General features: G+C 44.5%; 1 protein-coding gene across 4 annotated transcripts in view; it reads right to left on the reverse strand.

Annotated features, from left to right (window-relative positions):
- The window catches only part of SYNE3 (spectrin repeat containing nuclear envelope family member 3), a 152308-nt gene that overhangs the window by 74819 nt on the left and 55355 nt on the right, over positions 1-22134 (reverse strand). For 2 of the 4 annotated variants that reach the window (XM_073609387.1, XM_073609386.1), the window contains exons 2-6: positions 21207-21364; positions 15034-15206; positions 10878-11187; positions 4191-4349; positions 3321-3665 (exon numbers count right to left, since the gene is read on the reverse strand). In XM_073609387.1, the coding sequence (XP_073465488.1) occupies positions 3321-3665; positions 4191-4349; positions 10878-11187; positions 15034-15206; positions 21207-21350 (1131 nt within the window). In that variant the 5' untranslated portion in view covers positions 21351-21364. Of the gene's footprint in view, positions 1-3320; positions 3666-4190; positions 4350-10877; positions 11188-15033; positions 15207-21206; positions 21365-22018; positions 22085-22134 lie in introns of those variants that run through there. The other 2 variants (XM_073609388.1, XM_073609389.1) reach the window with 2 other exon arrangements.

The following is a 22134-nucleotide window of genomic DNA, read 5'->3' on the forward strand; positions in this document are numbered from 1 at the left end:
TACTATGGAAGAACCTCATTCCAGAGAGCCAACACACCGGGGACACTGTAGTCGTAAGGGTAGCGGGAGGCACCATTTTCCGGCTACCCATTGCCCGTGTTCACCTGGATTGGGGGGTTGGTTCGGGACACGTGAATGTGGGGGTGATGAAGGATTTGCCAGCGGATGTACTACTGGGGAATGATTTGGCCCCCCTCATTTCTGCTTACGCCCTGATAGGCCCCACTGAAGCCAACCCAGTGACTACCCGTGCCCAGATCCCCAACAGCATGATGGTGTGAGCCCAGTCACCCTGTCTTCTCTCCAGTGGCTGAAAAGACTACAGGGAGAAGGGTCAGTCCAGGCCTCTCCCCAACGGCGGGCGTGTTCTCCGAGAGAGGCAGAGGTCGGCTGGATAAGTAATGATCTGTTTGGAACAATTTTTGTTTGGGGTACGGTGTGGATACCAGCATTAGAGGACTGGAACTACTGACTAACTTCAGAGTCAACCCGTCTGGGGTCTCCTCCTGTGTTAGTCTCCTGCCGAAAGGGGAGAAATGTGACAAACCTAGCCGGAAAAGAGGCTTTTGGAGGGGACTGAATGCCAGCCTCCTGCAAACCAATGTTCTATTATGTTTGTCTGTCTTTGATCACAGGATGTGTATTGCATTGGAGGGTTTGTGTTTGTCTGCCTTGGATCACAGGATGTGTATTGCGTTGGAGGGAGGGGGGATTCTTCCAACAGCTCTCCCTGCTAACACTGTGTACTGATGAGACGTTAAACACACCTGACCTGTGTGTCCATTGTCATTGGACAGTTTAATACGCCCTCTTTTCCAAGGGTGGGGGGGAAAGAGTCTCTGAGTTATTTTATCTGTTGTGTCCATGTGTTATAATAAAGGAGTTGATTCCTGCTTGGAACCTAAAGACGGAGCCGTGTCTCGTTTTTGGGGTGGATTATTTGTATGGGTTCCTTGTTCGGCTGATTGGAGTGTTCGGTAGCTGCCTTTGTATTTGAGTATGAAATGTCCTAAACGACTTTAACCCCTTTCATACTCGGGGTGTCGTTACACTCACTTTTTCTGGTGTCTCTTATCTTCACACGGAAGGATTATTTTAACAATTTTTATTTTCACCCGATGATAATTTTCACAGGATTGTGTTTATTGCTATCTTCTTCTCATTGGGGAGTTGTCACTTCACTTCACTTCACATTTTGCTTAACTGTTATATTGTGCCTATCTAGGTATATATATCAATCTTTCAGTGCAGATTTTCACTTTTTTCCGATGATAGAGAGATACAATAGAATGTTGGAGATGATAGAAATACAATAGAGTGAAGGAGATGATAGCGGGATACAATAGAGTGAAGGAGATGATAGAGAGATACAATAGAGTGATGGAGATGATAGAGAGGTACAATAGAGTGAATGAGATGATAGATACAATAGAGTGTTGGAGATGATAGAGATACAATAGAGTGATGGAGATGGTAGAGAGATACAATAGACTGTTGGAGATTATAGAGATACAATAGAGCAGAGATATGCAATTAGCGGACCTCCAGCTGTTGCAGAACTACAAGTCCCATGAGGCATAGTAAAACTCCAACAGCCACAAGCATGACATCCAGAGGCAGAGGCATGATGGGACTTGTAGTTTTGCACCAGCTGGAGGTCCGCTAATTGCATATCCCTGCAATAGAGTGTTGGAGATGATAGAGATACAATAGAGTGTTGGAGATGATAAAGATACAATAGAGTGTTGGAGATGATAAAGATACGATAGAGTGTTGGAGATGATAGAGAGGCACAATAGAGTGTTGGAGATGATAGAGAGATACAATAGAGTGTTGGAGATGATAGAGATACAATAGAGTGTTGGAGATGATAGAGATACAATAGAGTGTTGGAGATGATAAAGATACGATAGAGTGTTGGAGATGATAAAGATACAATAGAGTGTTGGAGATGATAAAGATACGATAAAGTGTTGGAGATGATAGAGAGGCACAATAGAGTGTTGGAGATGATAGAGAGGCACAATAGAGTGTTGGAGATGATAGAGAGATACAATAGAGTGATGGAGATTATAGAGAGGTACAATAGAGTGTTGGAAATGATAGGGATACAATAGAGTGATGAGGATGATAGAAAAGTGGTCATTGAAAAGAAATAACCCCCTTTCAGATAGCTAAAAAAAGGTGTCAGTGGGAACTTATCTAAGAGGTGCTCATTACTCAAGGAACCCCTAGCAACCTCTGGAGGAACCCTAGTTGAGAAATCCTGTTATAGAGATGATAGAGAGATAAAATAAAGTGATAGAGATGATAGAGAGATACAACAGAGTGGTTAAGATGATAGGGAGGTGCTGAAGGTTGCCTATCCTTGTCCCTCTGTGAGTATAACAGGGAGAGATGTATAAATAGTTGGGGTATGTTTCTGATGCCCTTTGACCGATGACGGTACTGAGAAGAAGTTTACAGCACCAACGCACTTGTAAAAAGTTGATCATTGTTGACTGCAGAGTGTCAACAAAAATGACAAGCTGCACAATGATGATATCAAGAAAAAACAACTTTGCTGCAGGTCCATCATCTTGTCTAAAATCCCACCACCTTGCAGCCGTTCCAATCCAATGCGTTTCACACATACCAGTTTAATGGTGTTTTTCTAATTAAGCCCCTGTGGGTGAAACGCGTTAGCTGCATGATACTCCAAGGCAGGATGTTTAACAATATGTTGGACCTGCAATAAAATTGCCTTTACTGTGGTAATGCTACAGAGAGAGCCATACAGGGGATTGGTTCCAGTAATTACCCTCCCACCAGACTGATCACTATCCCTGCCTACATCTGATTTCTCCTTTTGGCTGGGCCCCCCTGCTGACCCAGGCCCGTACAAGAGGACCAGTGGTACCCCCTTATTGGCAGCCCTGTGCAGCCCATTATTCTTTTGATACTCAGTGGATTGAACGAGGAGCGTGGGAAAGCACCCAGGACTTTTGGGAACTGTGTAGAAGATGCGGGCAATTGTGGTGGTGTTATCTTCAACATTCTCTTCTAACCAATGTTGACTGCACTTGCAATAATAAGCACTGTGTATGATGGCACAACCAGTCTGATTGACTGTGGGAAAGGGCAGGTATAGGACAGGTAGAGGGCAGGAGGGGCAGATATAGGACAGGATTGGCATTCACGCAAGGTAGCACATGGATACCACCCAACAGTCATTAGGAACTGAACGTGACAACAACTCTTCTGCTCCCAAAAGAATGTCCAACGCAATCCAGACCAATGAGGAATGGTTTACTCATCTCTAAGTGGCCAACAAGACTTACATTGAGTGTTTTCCAAAGTGCTATGAGTTCCTCTTCACTCTTCACCTTCTCTCCGCACTCCAGGCTCTCCTCCAGCCTCTGCACGGCCTTCCTGAACTCGTTAATGTTGGCCTTCAGTTGATCGGCCAGTTGGGAGAAGGCGTTCTCTGAGTTGTAGGTCTTCAGCAATCCCTCTTCTTCTTCGTCATTCATGATCTTCAGTTCGGCCAAAGTCCGGCGCAGCTCTTCCAGCTCTCTGCAAATCTTTTCAGCACCCAGGGGTGACGTGTCTTTAATGACCTCCGCCGACTTCTCCTCCAGAAGTTCTAACTGTTTCTTGCCAATCTCAACATCTTGCCCGATTTCCTGCAACAGGGAGGAGAAGACATGAACCTGTCTATGGCATAATGCAGGACAACTCATACAAATATTAATGGCTATAAATAAAAAAAAAAAAAACAATATGCCCTAATGAGGGGAAATGCGTGTCTAGCAGAACTCCCATGATGCTGTGCTCCTGTAGAGGTAGGATAGTTACTGCCACCTTATGGGATCAGTGATGGCTTGCAGAGCTCTTGGCTGGTGCTACTAATAGACTTTGACAAGCCGTGTTCCCTGCCCCACCCTCCTGTATCCTGGATGAGGTGTGTATTGTGTATTGTAAACTCCATACACACCCTTCTGACTGACAAAACAAATGTCTAATGACGTTCCAGAGGTGACAGAGCAGAAAGATAGGGCACCCTTCCCCGAATGACTGGAGACATGTCATCGTTCCTATCTGGGCATAGGATGTAACCATAGTCGAAGGAGCCCATCCAGGTTGCAGTGGGGCCCCGTGCATATCAGTCTGAAGATACACTATGTTACCATAGAGGGTTTCACACTCACTTGCAGCATGTTCAGTCTGGTCTCTGTGGATTCTGAGGCCGACCCGATACAGCACTTCAACTTCTCTATGACCCCGTTCAGCCAGGACTTGAAGAGGTTGACTTCCTTCTCATAGGCTTCATGATCTCTCCAGATCTTCTCCAGATGCTTCGTCCTCTCCTAGAACCGCCAAGCAAAGCAATCAGTGACAATGTGCGCATGCAGAAAATGGGATCAGAGGTCATTATAACAATATTCTTGGTGTACTTTTATCAGCTGCCAGCCTGCCGCAATTATTCCTTTCTAATCATTATGAAGGTCCACTATGGCCTTTATTTAAAGTGAACCTGTCATCACCATAACCTTTGTACACTTACCTAACAGAGGGGGAGAAAGTGGGTGATTGCAATGCACCCTGGTAGTCCTGAACCTACCTAGGGAAAAATGGTGTGGAGACACCTCCCTTCTCTAGCTCCCCCACCACCACATCCTACAATGCAATACTTCTTGGCATTAAATATCATGCTGAAGATAAAGTAGGTACCACCAGGTGGAGGGGGGTTGGCCCAGGTTAGCCTTGGTCACTCCTGGACCAACCTGAGCAGCTTGTCATATGCAAATACTGACTTCCCTGTAAACTAGTACTAAGACACGCCCCCTACCACATCCAACACCCTATTAAAAGGAATGATGTATACAGTTTGTTGATAGGTGGAGCTTTAGGCTCCGTTCACATATATGCGAATTAGATACGTTTTGAACCGCATTCGATTCGCACGACATGTGAACCAGACCGGCTTTCTATGGCGCTGGCTCACATATATGCGGTGCAGCGGCAGTGCGAATTCACTGCAAATCTAAAAAGAGCCCTGTGCATTTTTCTGAGCATTTGATTCTGCTCATTGCCTTCTATGGGAACGCATCTGAATCACACATCTGGTTTTGAACACAAATTCGGTCAGAAAAAAAAAAACAGCGTGGGGTCCCCCCAATCCATACCAGGCCCTTATCCGAGCATGCAGCCTGGCAGGCAAGGAAAGGGGGTAGACCAGTGGGTGCCCCCTCCTGAACTATACCAGGCCACATGCCCACAACATGGGGGGTGCGCTTGGGGGTAGGGGTGGCTCCCCCCCCCACCCCAAAGCACCTTGTCCCCATGTTGATTGGGGACAAGGGCCTCTTCCTCACAACCCTGGCCGGTGGTTGTGGGGGTTTGTGAGTGAGGGAGGAACCCAGATCCCAGCCCCCCCTATGTAAATGAGTATGGGGTATAAAGTACCCTTACCCATTCACCAAAAAAGTCAGTAAAGACATAACACAAGTTTTTGACATTCCCTTTATTAAATAATAAAAAAAATGTCCCGCCCGATGTAAATCCATCATGAATCACGCAAACGCTTGCGTCGAAGGTTCCCACCATCTTCTTGCTTTGCCGTCTGACAGTTCTTAAACAGCTAAGGGTCGGAGCCACCCGGCAACGTCACCTCGTGGCACCGCCCCCCACTGTGACGTCACCAACCCAGCATGCATCGAAACCCCGCTGACAGCTGACGAGTCATCCGTTGTTAAGGATGCGGCAGGCGGCTTCCCGGCTCCGCTCCCTAACAACCAGCCAGGTGGCCGCCGGATCCAAAAATATTCATCTGAACCGCATCTAAAATCGCAGCTGAACAGCTGCTTTGGAAAGTCACACCAGACATGTGTGAACCAAGCCCTCTAAACAGCGGTTCTTCTACACACAGATATGAATGATTTAGATAGGAGACAGCCCCCTCCAAGGGACAGCCACACCCCTCCAAGGGACAGCCCCCCTCCAAGGGACAGCTCCACCCCTCCACGGGACAGCCCCCCTCCAAGGGACAGCCCCCCCCAAGGAACAGCCCCCCCAAGGGACAGCTCCCTCCAAGGGACAGCCCCTCCCCCAAGGAACAGCCCTCCAAGGGACAGCTCCCTCCAAGGGACTGCCCCCCCTCCAAGAGGCAGCCCCCCCTCCAAGGGACAGCCCCCCAAGGGACATCCTCTCTCCTCCAAGGGACAGCCTCACCCCTCCAAGGGACAGCCCCCCAAGGCACAGCCCCACCCCTCCAAGGGACAGCTTCACTGAGGGACAGCCCCCCCAAGGGACAACCCCTCCCTCCAAGGGACAGCCCCCCTCCAAGGGACAGCCCACCCCTCCAAGGGACAGCCCCCCCTTCTAGCAAAGATGGCAACACTTTAATGAAGATATAATGTATCTTTTCATGGTGAGTGCACAGGACTCCCCCCGACAATGCCTTCATTTGCTTTGATCTCCAGAAAGACAACACCATCTTTATTCAGGCATCATCCAGGGTCACCATCTACTCCCTGGACTGAGATGCCGGCTCAGAGACGACACAATGATGTAAATCCCGCTGTCTGTGCAGTTCTTGGCTGAGCATACAAATGCCTGACACAGATCAGAGGAGTGCCCCTTTATACTGTCTAGAGTTCCACTTTATGGGAAATGATGAGATCTGATTGGAGAGAATCTTTGTATCTGAAGGGAGCCTTTCTCAGAGTTCATTGTTCCTCGCACAATGAGACCTGCGGCTTGGCAGTACACAGCGGGACAAAGAACACGATCTTCCCTGAAAGGCACTAAACGAAATCCAAACAGACAGGACGCTGTGCAAACAGGCTAGACGGAAGCTTGAACCGCGGCCAAAGCAAAGCATTTCCCTGGTAGAGTTCCAGAGAGTTGTAAATGGAGGAGCAGGTGCCGGCTCCCAGGGAGGAGATATGAGTCAACCAGCAAGAACGCGGCGACTCAGGTGATGAAGAGCGCAGACACTGATAATGGGGGGTCATTAGAGTGTGAGCCATGCGGGGTTCTCAGCACTCTACAGGATCTGATATACATTGTGCTATCCAACATGGAGCTTTCTTACTGTATTTTATTTTATTTTAGTTCTTTATTTATGTTATTTTATTTTAGTTCTTTATTTATGTTATTTTATTTTAGTTCTTTATTTATTTATTTATGTATTTTATTTATTTTAGTTCTTTAGTTATGCTGTTCTATTTTATTTAAAAAAAAAAAAAATCTTTATTTATTTTATTTTAGTTCTTTGCTTATGTTATTGCATTTTATGTTAGTTCTTTATTTATGTTATTGTATTTTATTTTATTTTAGTTCTTTATTTATGCTGTTGTATTTTCTTTTAGTTCATTTATGGTACAGAAAGGTTTATGGAAGGGACTTTTGGAAAGGCACCACTATGAAAAATATATAAAAGAATACAAATATAGCTTTATTAAATACAACCTTAAGACAATAATAAAATACATGCAACAGTGAATGCAAATTTTGCACAGAATGATAGGACTTTCTTCATAACAAGAAATGGTTCCGGATCCCACGATTTTGGCTCTAGATCTCACGATGGGTACCCACGATTCTTTTTGAGTTCTGGAGCCATTTCTTGTTATGAAGAAAGTCCTATCATCCTGTGCAAAATTTGCATTCACTGTTGCATGTATTTTATTATTGTCTTAAGATTGTATTTAGTAAAACTATATTTGTATTTTTTTTAAATATTTGTCATAGTAGTGCCTTTCTAAAAGTCCCTTCCATAAACCTTCTTTCTGTATCTACTTACCGGAAAGTGTGGCACCATCATGGCTACCAAACTGGGCAATCAGATAAGAATTTTTGATTTATTTATGGTATTGTATTTTAGTTCTTTATTTATGTTATTGTATTTTTTTTATATTAGTTCTTTATTTATGCTATTTTATTTTAGTTCTTTATGCTATTTTATTTTAGTTCTTTATTTATGTTATTGCATTTTATTGTATTTTAGTTCTTTATTTCTTTACTTCTTTAGTTGTTGTACTTTAATTTATTTTTCTTAGTTCTTTATTTATGTTGATGTGCTTCATTTTTTTTTTTATTTCTTTATTTTATTTTGGGAAGAAGGACCCTCACCTTGCCAACATCCAATAGTGACGAAGAAGAAATATGGATTTTATGCCTACTGCCTCATGCTGTGCACATAAAATTCGCGTTTTGAGAAGTTGATTCAGCTTCTCCCTTTTTCTCCTTTATTTTATTGTATTTCTTTATTTATGTTATTATATTTTATTTTGTTTTATTTTAGTTCATTATGTTACTGTATTTTATTTTAGTTCTTTATTTATGCTATTTTATTTTAGTTCTTTATTTATGTTATTGTATTTTATTTTATATTAGTTCTTTCTTTACGTGTTTGTATTCTATTGTATTTTAGTTCTTTATTTACGCTGTTGTATTTTAATTTATTTTTCTTATCTTTATTTATGTTGTTGTGCTTCATTCTTTCTATTTCTTTTTTTTTTTTTATTTCTTTATTTTATTTTGGAAAGGAGGACCCTCACCTTGCCAACATCCAATAGTGATGAGGAGAAATAGGGAGAAGCTGAATCAACTTCTCAAAACATGGATTTTATGCCTACTGCCTCATGCTGTGCCCATAAAATTCGCGTTTTGAGAAGTTGATTCAGCTTCTCCCTTTTTCTCCTTTATTTTATTTTATTTCTTTATTTTAGTTATTATATTTTATTTTGTTTTATTTTAGTTCATTATGTTACTGTATTTTATTTTAGTTCTTTATTTATGTTATTGTATTTTATTTTATATTAGTTCTTTCTTTATGTGTTTGTATTCTATTGTATTTTAGTTCTTTATTTATGCTGTTGTATTTTAATTTATTTTTCTTAGTTCTTTATTTATGTTGTTGTGCTTCATTTTTTTTTTTTTTTTCTTTATTTTATTTTGGGAAGGAGGACCTTCGCCTCCCCTTGCCAACATCCAATAGTGAAGAGGAGAAATAGGGAGAAGCTGAATCAGCTTCTCAAAACGCAAATTTTATGGGCACAGCATGAGGCAGTAGGCATAAAATCCGTGTTTTGAGAAGTTGATTCAGCTTCTCCCTATTTCTCCTCGTCACTATTGGATGTTGGCAAGGTGAGGCGAAGGTCCTCCTTCCCAAAATAAAATAAAGAAAAAAAAAAAAAAATTAAGCACAACAACATAAATAAAGAACTAAGAAAAATAAATTAAAATACAACAGCACAAATAAAGAACTAAAATACAATAAAATACAAACACATAAATAAAGAACTAGTATAAAATAAAATACAATAACATAAATAAAGTACAATACCATAAATAAATCCCGGTAAGTAGATACAGAAAGAAGGAGAAGTTTCTCCTTTATTTTATTTTATTTCTTTATTTATGTTATTATATTTTATTATTTTTTTTAGTTTATTGTGTTATTGTATTTTATTTTTGTTCTTTATTTATGTTATTGTATTTTATTTTATTGTTTTCCTTTCTAAAACAAGAAATTCACAAAATATAATGGTGCAGCCTTTGTGCCACAAATATTGTCGGCTGCTGAGTGAGTTGCTCTGCGTGATCTATAGATATCAGAGCCATTGGAGGTGGTGATTAACCCCTTGCCACCCGTGTAACGCATACATGCGGTGGCAAACAGGGTGGGCTGTAACGCCCGCATGCCGCCGCATATATGCTCTCATGAGCAGCAGGGTTTTCTGTGTTGTCAGCGTGCTCACTGTGCGCTCCCAGCACAGTGACCACATTGACAGCACTCGGCCTCTGCTAATGATCGTCAGCCAGTGGGATTGGCACCCGATCATCTGACCACTGTGACAGCCAATCACAATTGTTATGTGATCAGTCGATCTTTCAGCTCCCTGGCATAAAGATGCCATTGAAGGGGACACAGGGACTGGGCAGGAAGAGGTTAAGGGGTCAATTTATGGGGAAAAAAATCCACATCCAGCCAGTCTCCACATACTTCCAGTAAGCGGGCAAAAACAAATGTTCTTTAGGCTATTTTCTCTGCTGATCAAATGTTAATTTATCTGCAGTAGTAAAATACTGCATTGTGGCCACTAGATGGAGCTGAGGAGCATAGGAAATACATACATATTTGTATCAAGAGATACAATATAATAATTCTAGAAAACCCTAGAGGGAATTATCAAAACAAATGTACCACATTAAAGAAAGGCCCCACCTTTTATCTTTAAAAAGCTGTCATTGAGTTCCAGGCCTGTTAATTTCCCCAATCTGAGATGATGTCTGCTGCAGACAGGAGGAAACATTTCCTCAGTCTCCTCACCCTCCCAATGATCAGACTGCAACACTGTAATTTTGTAGCAAGTCAGAAAGTGAGAGGCTGCAGCAGGTGGCTGATCTGTCATAGTCTATCAGATGTTTGTGAACACAGCCACAGACACCAAGATTTACATGATTGTGTCATCTCTGAACCCGGCACCTCAATCCAGAAACTAGATGGTGACCATGGATGATGCCTGAAACAAAGATGGCGTCACCCTTCTGGAGAGAAAAGCAGATGAAGGCATTGTCAGGCGGAGTACTGTGATCTCTGTGGGAGGTAATAAAGCCTGAGTAGAAAAGCCCGTCCCCCGCCACCAGCAGCTGCCCCTAGCTGTTGGGAAGCAGCGGTCTCTCTCCTGTGCTCCAACATGCCCCCTGCAGAGTCAGACCTACAGCACTGCAATCGGTAATGCTCATGCCCTTTCCTGAATTAAAAGCTCTGGTTATGACTCAGCATGGGCCATGCTGGATCTCAGCAGAGAGACCACTGCTTCCTCACAAAGAGCGAGAGCCCTTCCCAACCTTTGGCAATATTTGGTATTTTCCGGGCCACTGACCTGAGTTTTCTTCTTGATCTGCTTGTACTCGCTCACCATGGCGTTCTGTACCGTCTCGTCCACGCTGGGGTCCCCAATGCGGTTATACAGCGAGGAAGCCTCTTCCAGCAGCCGGTCCAGCAGTTTGGAATGGTTGATGACGTCTCTCAGGAGGACCTGGGCCTGTTCGAACTGCCAACACTTCTCCTTCCGGCCCAGCTGGAGCTCCATATCCGGCTCCAGCATCAGCGTCATGTCGTGGACCCAGGCGGCGAACTCGTCCCGCGCTCGGAGATACTCGTTCCAGTGCAGCCACACCCACTCAATACGGCTGTAAACGCAAGGAGAACAGGCGTACCGTGACTGCTCTCTAAGATCACATGCAGGTCACAGCGCAATACTTTCTGGTAAGCTCTAAGCAAGATCTGCAGCTTTCTGGAGCAGGTGAGATCAGATTACACGCACAGCTGTGAGGGTTTAGATGAAGAAAACTCCCTGTCTTCTAACAGAAATCAGACCAGGCGGCTTATGGCGGCCATACATGCTCTAAATGATCTATCTTTTTCCCACTCGATCTCTCTTGATAGGAATATTCGATTTATAGGCCACAATCCATTTGATTGACTTGCCACACAGGTAGGTGGCGCTATATTAAAGTCAAAGCTTTAAATGAAAACACACACGATAATAACTCTTAATTTATTCCATGTATTATTTAATGTTGTGTGTGTTCTCATTTAAAGATTTGAGGTTAGCCCCTTCACGCCTAAGACTCCATTCACACCTAGGCGCTTTGAATCGTGGGGGTGGAATCGCCGCCATTCCGAATTGCGTCAAAACGCGGGACGCGCAATCGCGGCAAATCGCAACACGCGCCGCTTGCCTCTCAAGAAGGAGCTTCTCTTGGACGACAGCATCACACGCGTTGCGGTTTACCGCGATTGCATCGCGTTTTACAGTGTGACAATCTTGGCAAAATCGCAGCGTAATGGGGGGGGGGGGACGTTAAGAAATAACGACATCGTAAGCGAGTCCTGCGTTTTGCCACAATTTGGAATCGCGGCGATTCCGCCCCACGATTCAAATCCCCTACTGTATGTGTGAATGGAGCCTTAAGGGTAAAACAAATGTTAATGCCTGAGCACAATATTGCAACTTTGACATGTGTTAGTAAAACCGTACATATCATCACAACTACTCTGTGCATCCCGGTGGATTATATCGCGTTTTCTTTCAGGACAAATTGGGCTTTCATTTGATGGTAAATGGTAATGGATATCCCCTGATTAATTTTTTTATTATTATCAAAGAAAAATTGGCCCAAAACAGTAAAAAATTTTTTTTAAATGTAGCCGTATGTTTCTTGTTACTGACATAACTTACCACCAGAACAACCCAAAATAAATCGTCCTGCTCCCAACAATCGCACTGATACCACAAATGTGTATATTGCTTTTGATGAAGGCCTAAGGCCGAAACGCGTCAGTTTTTGGATTGAGCTGGATTGATTTGTTTGAGCTGTAATGCTTAAACAAATATTTTCTATGGAGAATCTGTCGAGTTGCCGGCCTGTACTTTCTATGTATGTTGTTTGTACCCGCAGTACAGCCCAGAAAGCAATAGTGCGCATTTTGCATTTTTTTTTTTTTTTTTATACAACCTGAAACACACTGACATTCATTTTAAAAAATGCTTAAAAAAATAAATAGATAGAAATTTCCTGCCCAAAATATACTGGCCAAGATCTTTGACCCTGACCTGACCCAAACACTAACCCTGGCACTGACCTAGATCAAATCCTGATCTAGGTATTTTTTCTTCTTATTATTTTATATTTATTTATTTTACACACAGTTGTTTTTCTCTCTGGGTCCCGATCATTATTACAGGACCCGGGGGGCTCTTGGTGAGACCCCGGTATCTGTGCTGGGAGCGCGCTGTACGGGGGGCTCCCAGCACAAGGACAGATACGCATACATGCGGCCCCACGGGAAAAAAGCCCAGTGCGGTGAGGTCGCATATATGCGTACTGTTGGTGTGAAGGGGTTAACATAGCACCACCCTTTGATCTATTTTGTAATTATGTGCCATTGGGGTGCACATTAAAGGGGCGGCAGCTGGAGTATTCGCCGGGAGAAAATTGTAACTGCACGTCGATCAGATAAGATCGAAGCATGCATGACCAATATAAAGGCTGCCAATGAACAAGTAACCAGTGCTGGGCTTTCTTATTAGAATCCTCAGCACCCACATGCTCCATATACAAAACATATACATACATACATATATATATAATAGATAGATAGATAGATAGATAGATAGATAGATAGATAGATAGATAGATAGATAGATAGATAGATAAATATATATATATATATATATATATATATATATATATATATATATATATATATATATATACAGTATCTCACAAAAGTGAGTACACCCCTCACATTTTTGTAAATATTTTCTTCTACCTTTTCATGTGACAACACTGAAGAAATGACACTTGTCTACAATGTAAAGTAGTGAATGTACAGCTTGTATAACAGTGTAAATTTACTGTCCCCTCAAAATAACTCAACACACAGCCATTAATGTCTAAACCACTGGCAACAAAAAGTGAGTACACCCCTAAGTGAAAATGTCCAATTTGGGCCCAAAGTGTCAATATTTTGTGTGGTCACCATTATTTTCCAGCACTGCCTTAACCCTCTTGGGCATGGAGGTCACCAGAGCTTCACAGGTTGTCACTGGAGTCCTCTTCCACTCCTCCATGATGACATCACAGAGCTGGTGGATGTTAGAGACCTTGCGCTCCTCCACCTTCTGTTTGAGGATGTCCCACAGATGATCAATAGGGTTTAGGTCTGGAGACATGCTTGGCCAGTCCTTCCCCTTTACCCTCAGCTTCTTTAGCAAGGCAGTGGTCATCTTGGAGGTGTGTTTGGGGTGGTTATCATGTTGGAATACTGCCCTGCGGCCCAGTCTCTGAAGGGAGGGGATCATGCTCTGCTTCAGTATATCACAGTACATGTTGGCATTCATGGTTCCCTCAATGATCTGTAGCTCCCCAGTGCCGGCAGCACTCATGCAGCCCCAGACCATGACACTCCCACCACCATGCTTGACTGTAGACAAGACACACTTGTCTTTGTACTCCTCACCTGGTTGCCCCCACACACGCTTGTCACCATCTGAACCTAATAAGTTTATCTTGGTCTCATCAGACCACAGGATATGGTTCCAGTAATCCATGTCCTTAGTCTGCTTGTCTTCAGCAATCTGTTTGTGGGCTTTCTTGTGCATCATCTTTAGAAGAGGCTTCCTTCTGGGATGACAGCCATGCAGACCAATTTGATGCAGTGTGCGGCGTATGGTCTGAGCACTGACAGGCTGACCCCCCCACCCCTACAACCTCTGCAGCAATGCTGGAAGCACTCATACGTCTATTTCCCAAAGACAACCTCTGGATATGACGCTGAGCACGTGATCTCAACTTCTTTGGTGGACCATGGCGAGGCCTGTTCTGAGTGGAACCTGTCCTGTTAAACCGCTGTATGGTCTTTTGCTTATGCTGTTTTTCAGGGTCAGTTTCAGGGTCTTGGCAATCTTCTTATAGCCTAGGCCATCTTTATGTAGAGCAACAATTCTTTTTTTCAGATCCCCAGAGAGTTCTTTGCCATGAGGTGCCATGCTGAACTTCCAGTGACCAGTATGAGAGAGTGAGAGCGATAACACCAAAATTTAACACACCTGCTCCCCATTCACACCTGAGACCTTGTAACACTAACGAGTCACATGGCACGGAGAGGGAAAATGGCTAATTGGGCCCAATTTGGACATTTTCACTTAGGGGTGTACTCACTTTTGTTGCCAGCGGTTTAGACATTAATGGCTGTGTGTTGAGTTATTTTGAGGGGACAGCAAATTTACACTGTTATACAAGCTGTACACTCACTACTTTACATTGTAGACAAGTGTCATTTCTTCAGTGTTGTCACATGAAAAGATAGAAGAAAAGATTTACAAAAATGTGAGGGGTGTACTTACTTTTGTCAGATACTGTATATAGGGTGTATCTACCATATCATAAAACAAAATTCGTTTTTTATTCTCTTTCATACTAATTTCCTATTGGTCCCCTGTAATGCCGCTCCTCCTGTTTTGGCCTCACCTGTGACAGTGCATCATGTAGGTGGTGGTTTCCTCAAACTTGGACTTTAACTTCCCCAGTCTTACGTGAATCTCATGCTTTTCATCATCGCTGCTTTCATCCAGGAGAGGCTCTGCTTTGGTCAGCGCCAGATCCAGGAGGAGCTTCCCGTCCGGCTCCAGGTCACAGATTTTCTGCAGTCAACATACAATCAAAGTCAAAGTTATTAAAAAAAAAAAGGCATTATGGCGTTCCCCCACCATGATTATTATTAATTTCATTATTTTTGTTATTATTATTATTTCTATTTATTTATTTAATTATTTATTATGTTTCTTTCTCATTTATATGTTATTAGTAATTTTATTTTTATTACGATAAGTTTAAAAATGTTATTAGCTCGGTGTTTGGGGAGGGATGGGGCAGGAAAGGCAAAATATAAGCAGATTAATCATCAGATATATTATTATTATTATTATTATTATTAAACAGATAGTAAGTATCAGATATTAAACATATAATGCAATTTATTGGAGCGGGGAAGGATCAGGTTATAAATGTTGGCTATCCTCCATTTTTCCGGAGACACATAATCAGCCGAATGGAATGGAGAGGATGAGAAGGGAATCTCTCCAATGTTTACACAGACGAGGTTCTGACCCGTCTCCACTCCATCCAGGACCAGGAAAATGTTCTGGCGGGAGTTCATCTCTCAACGTTCCACTATACAGGATCCATTCACAAAGATATGAGCTCCTTCACACCGGCCTGGTGGTGCAATTTACCCAACACAGTCCCAACACAAGACCCGGCAATCTCCCTTATGTCCTATGGCTGCAGTTCAGCACATTGGTATTTGCTGAAATATAATGTGGGACATTTTTGTGTGATCTTCTGCACTGTAAAGTTCATGTGCTGCAATGCAAAGAAGTCTGAAAAAAATAGAGCTGGGGGTCTCCAAACTGTGGGCCGGGATGGATTTGGCACTTTGCATGCCTTTATCCGGCCCTTGGGGTACTATACCTTTCACCCACACTGATGGAGTATTATTCCTCCCATGGACACCAATGATGGGACACTATTCCTCCCACTGACACCAATGATGGGGCACTATTCCTCCCACTGATACCAATGATGGGGCACTATTCCTCCCACTGACACCAATGATGGGACACTATTCCTCCCACTGACACCAATGATTGGGTCACTATTCCTCCCACTGACACCAATGATGGGGCACTATTCCTCCCACTGACACCAATGATGGGAAACTATTCCTCCCACTGACACCAATGATGGGGCACTATTCCTCCCACTGATACCAACGATGGGCCACTGATACCAACGATGGGCCACTATTCCTCCCACTGACACCAATGATGGGCCACTATTCCTCCCACTGACACCAATGATGGGCCACTATTCCTCCCACTGATACCAATGATGGGACACTATTCCTCCCACTGACACCAATGATGGGGCACTATTCCTCCCACTGATACCAACGATGGGCCACTGATACCAACGATGGGCCACTATTCCTCCCACTGACACCAATGATGGGCCACTATTCCTCCCACTGACACCAATGATGGGACACTATTCCTCCCACTGACACCAATGATGGGACACTATTCCTCCCACTGACACCAATGATGGGGCACTATTCCTCCCACTGATACCAACGATGGGCCACTATTCCTCCCACTGACACCAATGATGGGCCACTATTCCTCCCACTGACACCAATGATGGGCCACTATTCCTCCCACTGACACCAATGATGGGCCAGTATTCCTCCCACTGACACCAATGATGGGGTACTATTCCTCCCACTGATACCAACGATGGGCCACTGATACCAACGATGGGCCACTATTCCTCCCACTGACACCAATGATGGGCCACTATTCCTCCCACTGACACCAATGATGGGCCACTATTCCTCCCACTGACACCAATGATGGGACACTATTCCTCCCACTGACACCAATAATGGGGCACTATTCCTCCCACTGATACCAACAATGGGCCACTATTCCTCCCACTGACACCAATGATGGGGCACTATTCCTCCCACTGATACCAATGATGGGACACTATTCCTCCCACTGACACCAATGATGGGGCACTATTCCTCCCACTGACACCAATGATGGGGCACTATTCCTCCCAAGGACACCAATGATGGGGCACTTTTCCACTATTCCTCCCACTGACACCAATGATGGGGCACTTTTCCTCCCACAATATGTTGGTTTAAATGAATAGCACCAAAATCATAACAGGTTTTCTTACATCTACACAAAAATGACCTATACTGGAAAACAAGCATAGTATATATATATCTACAGTGCAATCAGAAAGTATTCACACGCTTCACTTTTTCCACAAAAATAAACAATAAAAAAAATCCCATGTACATAAGTATTCACAGCCTTTGCCATGACACATTGAGCTCAGGTGCCTCCGGTTTCCACTGATCATCCTTGAGATGTTTCTACAACTTGATTGGAGTCCACCTGTGGTAAATTCAGTTGATTGGACATGATGTGGAAAGGCACACACCTGTCTATAGAAGGCCCCACAGGTAACACTGCATGTCAGAGCACAAACCAAGCCATGAAGTCCAAGGAATTGTCTGTAGACCTCCGAGACAGGATTGTATGGAGGCCCAGATCTGGGGAAGGGTTCAGAAACGTTTCTGCAGCATTGAAGGTCCCAATGAGCAGAGTGGCCTCCATCATCCATAAATGGAAGAAGTTTGGAACCACCAGGACTTTTCCTAGAGCGGGCCACATGGCCAAACTAAGCGATCGGTGGAGAAGGGCCTTAGTCAGGGAGGTGACCAAGAACCCGATGGTCACTCTGACAGAGCTCCATCATTTCTCTGTGGAAAGAGGAGAATCTTCCAGAAGAACAACCATCTCTGCAGCACTCCACCAATCAGGTCTGTATGGTAGAGTGGCCAGACTGAAGCCACTCCTCAGGGAAAGGCACATGAGAGCCAATCTGGAGATTGCTAAAAGGTACCTGAAGGACTCTCAGACCATCAGGAACAAAATTCTCTGGTCTGATGAAACAAAGACTCTTTGGCCTGAATGGCAAGCGTCAACCAGACACTGCTCATCACCTGGTCAATACCATCCCTACAGTGAAGCATGGTGGTGGCAGCATCATGCTGTGGGGATGTTTTTTAGTGGCAGGAACTGGAAGACCAGTCAGGATCGAGGGAAACATAAATGCAGCAATGTACAGAGACATCCTTCATGAAAACCTGCTCCAAAGCGCTCTGGACCTCAGACTGGGGCGAAGGTTCATCTTCCAACAGGAAACATATACAATAGAAGGGGGATGCTTGTGACACTTTTGATGTCATATAGCCACATGGCCATACAAGGTGCCCCCTACGGGGTGGGAGTTGTATACAATGCAGATAGTATTGTTGTAGATAGAGGAGGATGACTGAACAGACTTTGCCCTGCGGGAATGTATACAATTCCTGAGAATATCCTCTATAATTGCCTCTTCTCTGATGTTATATAAGTTTGCACTTTGAACATGAACCTGCAAGTCAATCCTGGAGAATGCAGCGAGGAATGGGAGGAATGCTGCACACCATACTTCGAGGAATCAAAGGGAATTCTACAAACCTTTTTTTACTACCCTCACTAGAAAGAACATAGAAAATGATTGATAAAAATAAAGATGGAACATGTGGAAAAGCCAGTGAGTCGGACACAGCAATGAAGAGAGATCCATGGCTCCAGGCATATCGCCCTCTACTGGCTGAGTGTAATAATGACCCTAAGAGCCAACTTCTCGTGGGAAGACAGCTTCTGTATGAGAGCCAAACTCAGGACTATACAACAATATTACAAATAAAACCATAACATGATTGGATATTTAGTGCTATCATGCACAAACATCTTAGAGATAGAAAGATAACTGTCAATGTGCGACTCTGACGTGATGGGGGACCTCTGATGTCAGGGGAGGACCTCTGGTGGGATGGGGGGACCTCTGGTGGGATGGGGGGACCTCTGATATGATGGGGGGACCTCTGATGTGATGAAGGACCTCTGATGTGACAGAAGGACCCCTGATGTGATGGGGGGCCTCTAATGTGATGGGGGCCTCATATGTGATAGGGGACCTCTGACGTGATGAAAAAACCTCTGATGTGATGGGAACATCTGATTTGATGGGGGACCTCTGATGTAATGGGAGGACCTCTGATGTCATGGGGGGCCTCTGATGGGACGAGGAGACCTCTAATATGATGGGGGACATCTGATGTGATCCAGGGACCTCTGATGTGATGGGGGACTCTGATGTGATGGGAGGAATTCTGATGTAATGGGGGACCTATGATGGAATAAAGGGACCTCTAATAGGATGGGGGACGTCTTATGTGATGGGGGGACCTCTGATGTGATGAAGGACCTCTGATGTGATGGGGGACCTTTGGTGTAATGGGGGGCCTCTAATGTGATGGGGGGGGGACTCAGATGTGATAGGGGACCTCTGATGTGATGGGAGGACCTCTGATTTGATGGGGGACCTCTGATGTGATGGGGGACTTCTGATGTGATGAAGGACCTCTGATGTGATGGGAGGGGGGTCTCTAATGTAATGGGGGTGGGGACCTCTGATGTGATCATGGGAGACCTCTGATGTGATGGAGGACCTCTGATGTGATGGGAGACCTCAGATATGAAGGTGGACCTCTGATGTCATGGGGACCTCTGATGTCATATGGTCCTCTGATGTGATGGGGGGAACCTCTGATGTGATGGGTTCTCTGATATGATGTGGGGTGGGGACCTCTGATGTGATGGAATACCTCTGATGTGATGGAGGACCTCTGATGTGATGGAGGACCTCTGATGTGATGGGGGACCTCTGATGTTATGGGGGACCTCTGATGTTATGGGAGACCTCTGATGTGATGGAGGACCTCTGATGTGATGGAGGACCTCTGATGTGATGGTAGACCTCAGATGTGAAGGTGGACCTCTGATGTCATGGGGGCCTCTGATGTCAGATGGTCCTCTGATGTGATGGGGGGGGGGGGGCTCTGATGTGATGGGGAGGAGGGGGGGTTCTCTGATATGATGTGGGGTGGGGACCTCTGATGTGATGGAATACCTCTGATGTGATGGAGGACCTCTGATGTGATTGGGAGACCTTTGATATGAAGGGGGCCATCTGATGTGATGGGAGACCTCAGATGTGAAGGTGGACCTCTAAAGTTGTGGGGACCTCTGATGTCATATGGTCCTCTGATGTGATGGGGGACCTCTGATGTGATGGAATACCTCTGATGTGATGGGAGACCTCTGATATGAAGGGGGACCTCTAATGTGATGAGGGACCTCTGATATGAAGGGGGACCTCTGATGTGATGAAGGACCTCTGATGTGATGGGGGGAACTCTGATGTGATGGGGGGGAACTCTGATGTGATGAGGGGAGAGCTTCCTGTTCCACGGTTACATAAATGGCCTGCCTGTCCCTGACATTGTAGGTAGTTGTGACTATATAACGGCTGCCGAGCCACAATCTGCCTGGCTGTAAAACCCCACCCAGAAGTGACAAACTGGCGTCATCTGTTGATGGAGAAGATAATGAGAATAAATATTCTGGCACCGTCTTTATCCTCAGAAGCCCTGAATGGAACTTTGTTTGGTTCCCCTGCCAACCACAGCCATAAAATAAAGACGTCAGATAGCCGATAAACATTCATAAGCATGGAGACACGTCAATGACAAAGAAGACGAACATGGACCTGCAATTCATATAACACAATATTCCTAAATAAATCCTAAAGCAGAACTCCAGCCAATAACAGCAAAATAAAACGAAGAGCCTATTAAAAGATAATAAAACAAAGCCAGCAATCTCTAGCTTCCATCAGGAGGTTTTCACTGCAATACTTGTTTCTGCCAATAGATGTCATCAGTCGGATGACCAGAATCACTTGACCCACTTTTTCTGAGCCCAGGTTGTCCCAGACCTGCCCCCCACAGACACAGGAAATAGAGGGACAGGACCCCTCCCCCCCATACCAAAAAAAAAAAAAAAGACTAACAGGTCGTTTAACTCTCAAGCCAACAACTGAAATATAACTTTTGTGTGGAGTGACCCTTTAATAACCAGTTCTCCGTGCTTTGTCCCATCTGTAAGCCTCACCTTGGTCTCCCGGAGGCGGGATTCCAGGGCCGATCTGGGGCCCTGCGTGTTGTCATTCTCCTTCAGCCTCTCGTGGATCTCTTTCATCCAGGCTTCGGCCTTCTCCATGCACGTCTCAAACTCATCCTGGGGCAACTGGGTCATTTCATGAGGTAAGGCTGCAAAATAAAGACAATAAACAGATTACATTACAAAGCCGAGCGTTTAAACCCCCCCCCCCCCCCCGCCCCCCCCCCCCCCCAGGACAATATTCCGTATTCATTAAGTTTAATTCCCCTCTTCAAAAATAAAAAAAGAACCTACTGGGAAGAAGCCATAAAAATTGGGTAAAACACGTGTGTGCGTTCTGCGCTGAATTAGAATTCATCCAGAGAATCTGCAAGTACATTTGCTCTGTGCCAACCGGGCAATACCAAAGGTTCTTCCCCTATGTAGCCATCAGTTACACAAAATTTGCTAATTCCCCCTAACGTTCTCTAGAATTGCATCACTAGTTAGAAATTGATATTTCCTTTGCTCCTCAGCTCCATCTAGTGACCATAATGTGATATTTTCCTATCTGGTGTTAGTCACACTCAGTTGGACTTGTTCTATAAAGCTGTAAGCACCAAAATACAGAATACTGTCCGCAGGGGCCTCTGAGGACCACTTTTTTTAAGTGCCAAAAAGCCGCATATGGCCCCAGGGCCAAAGGCTGGGCACCAAGGTACCTAATAATCCCCCCTCCCCCGATATATGGTGAGTTTTTCAGTTTGCAGAAAATCAACTGTCACTATAGATGGACAACGTTCTCCTTTTCCTATGACAGTCACCCGGTCCGACCTTCTCATCTCCTCCCGGAGACTTCTCTGATTCAGCAGCCCAGAAGAAGCTGTAATAAGAATTCTGCCTCCGCCCCGCCGCCCTCCTCTCACCAAATGACTCAGAG

The sequence above is a fragment of the Aquarana catesbeiana genome, linkage group LG13, assembly GCF_042186555.1.
Source record: "Aquarana catesbeiana isolate 2022-GZ linkage group LG13, ASM4218655v1, whole genome shotgun sequence".
Lineage (NCBI taxonomy): Eukaryota > Metazoa > Chordata > Amphibia > Anura > Ranidae > Aquarana > Aquarana catesbeiana.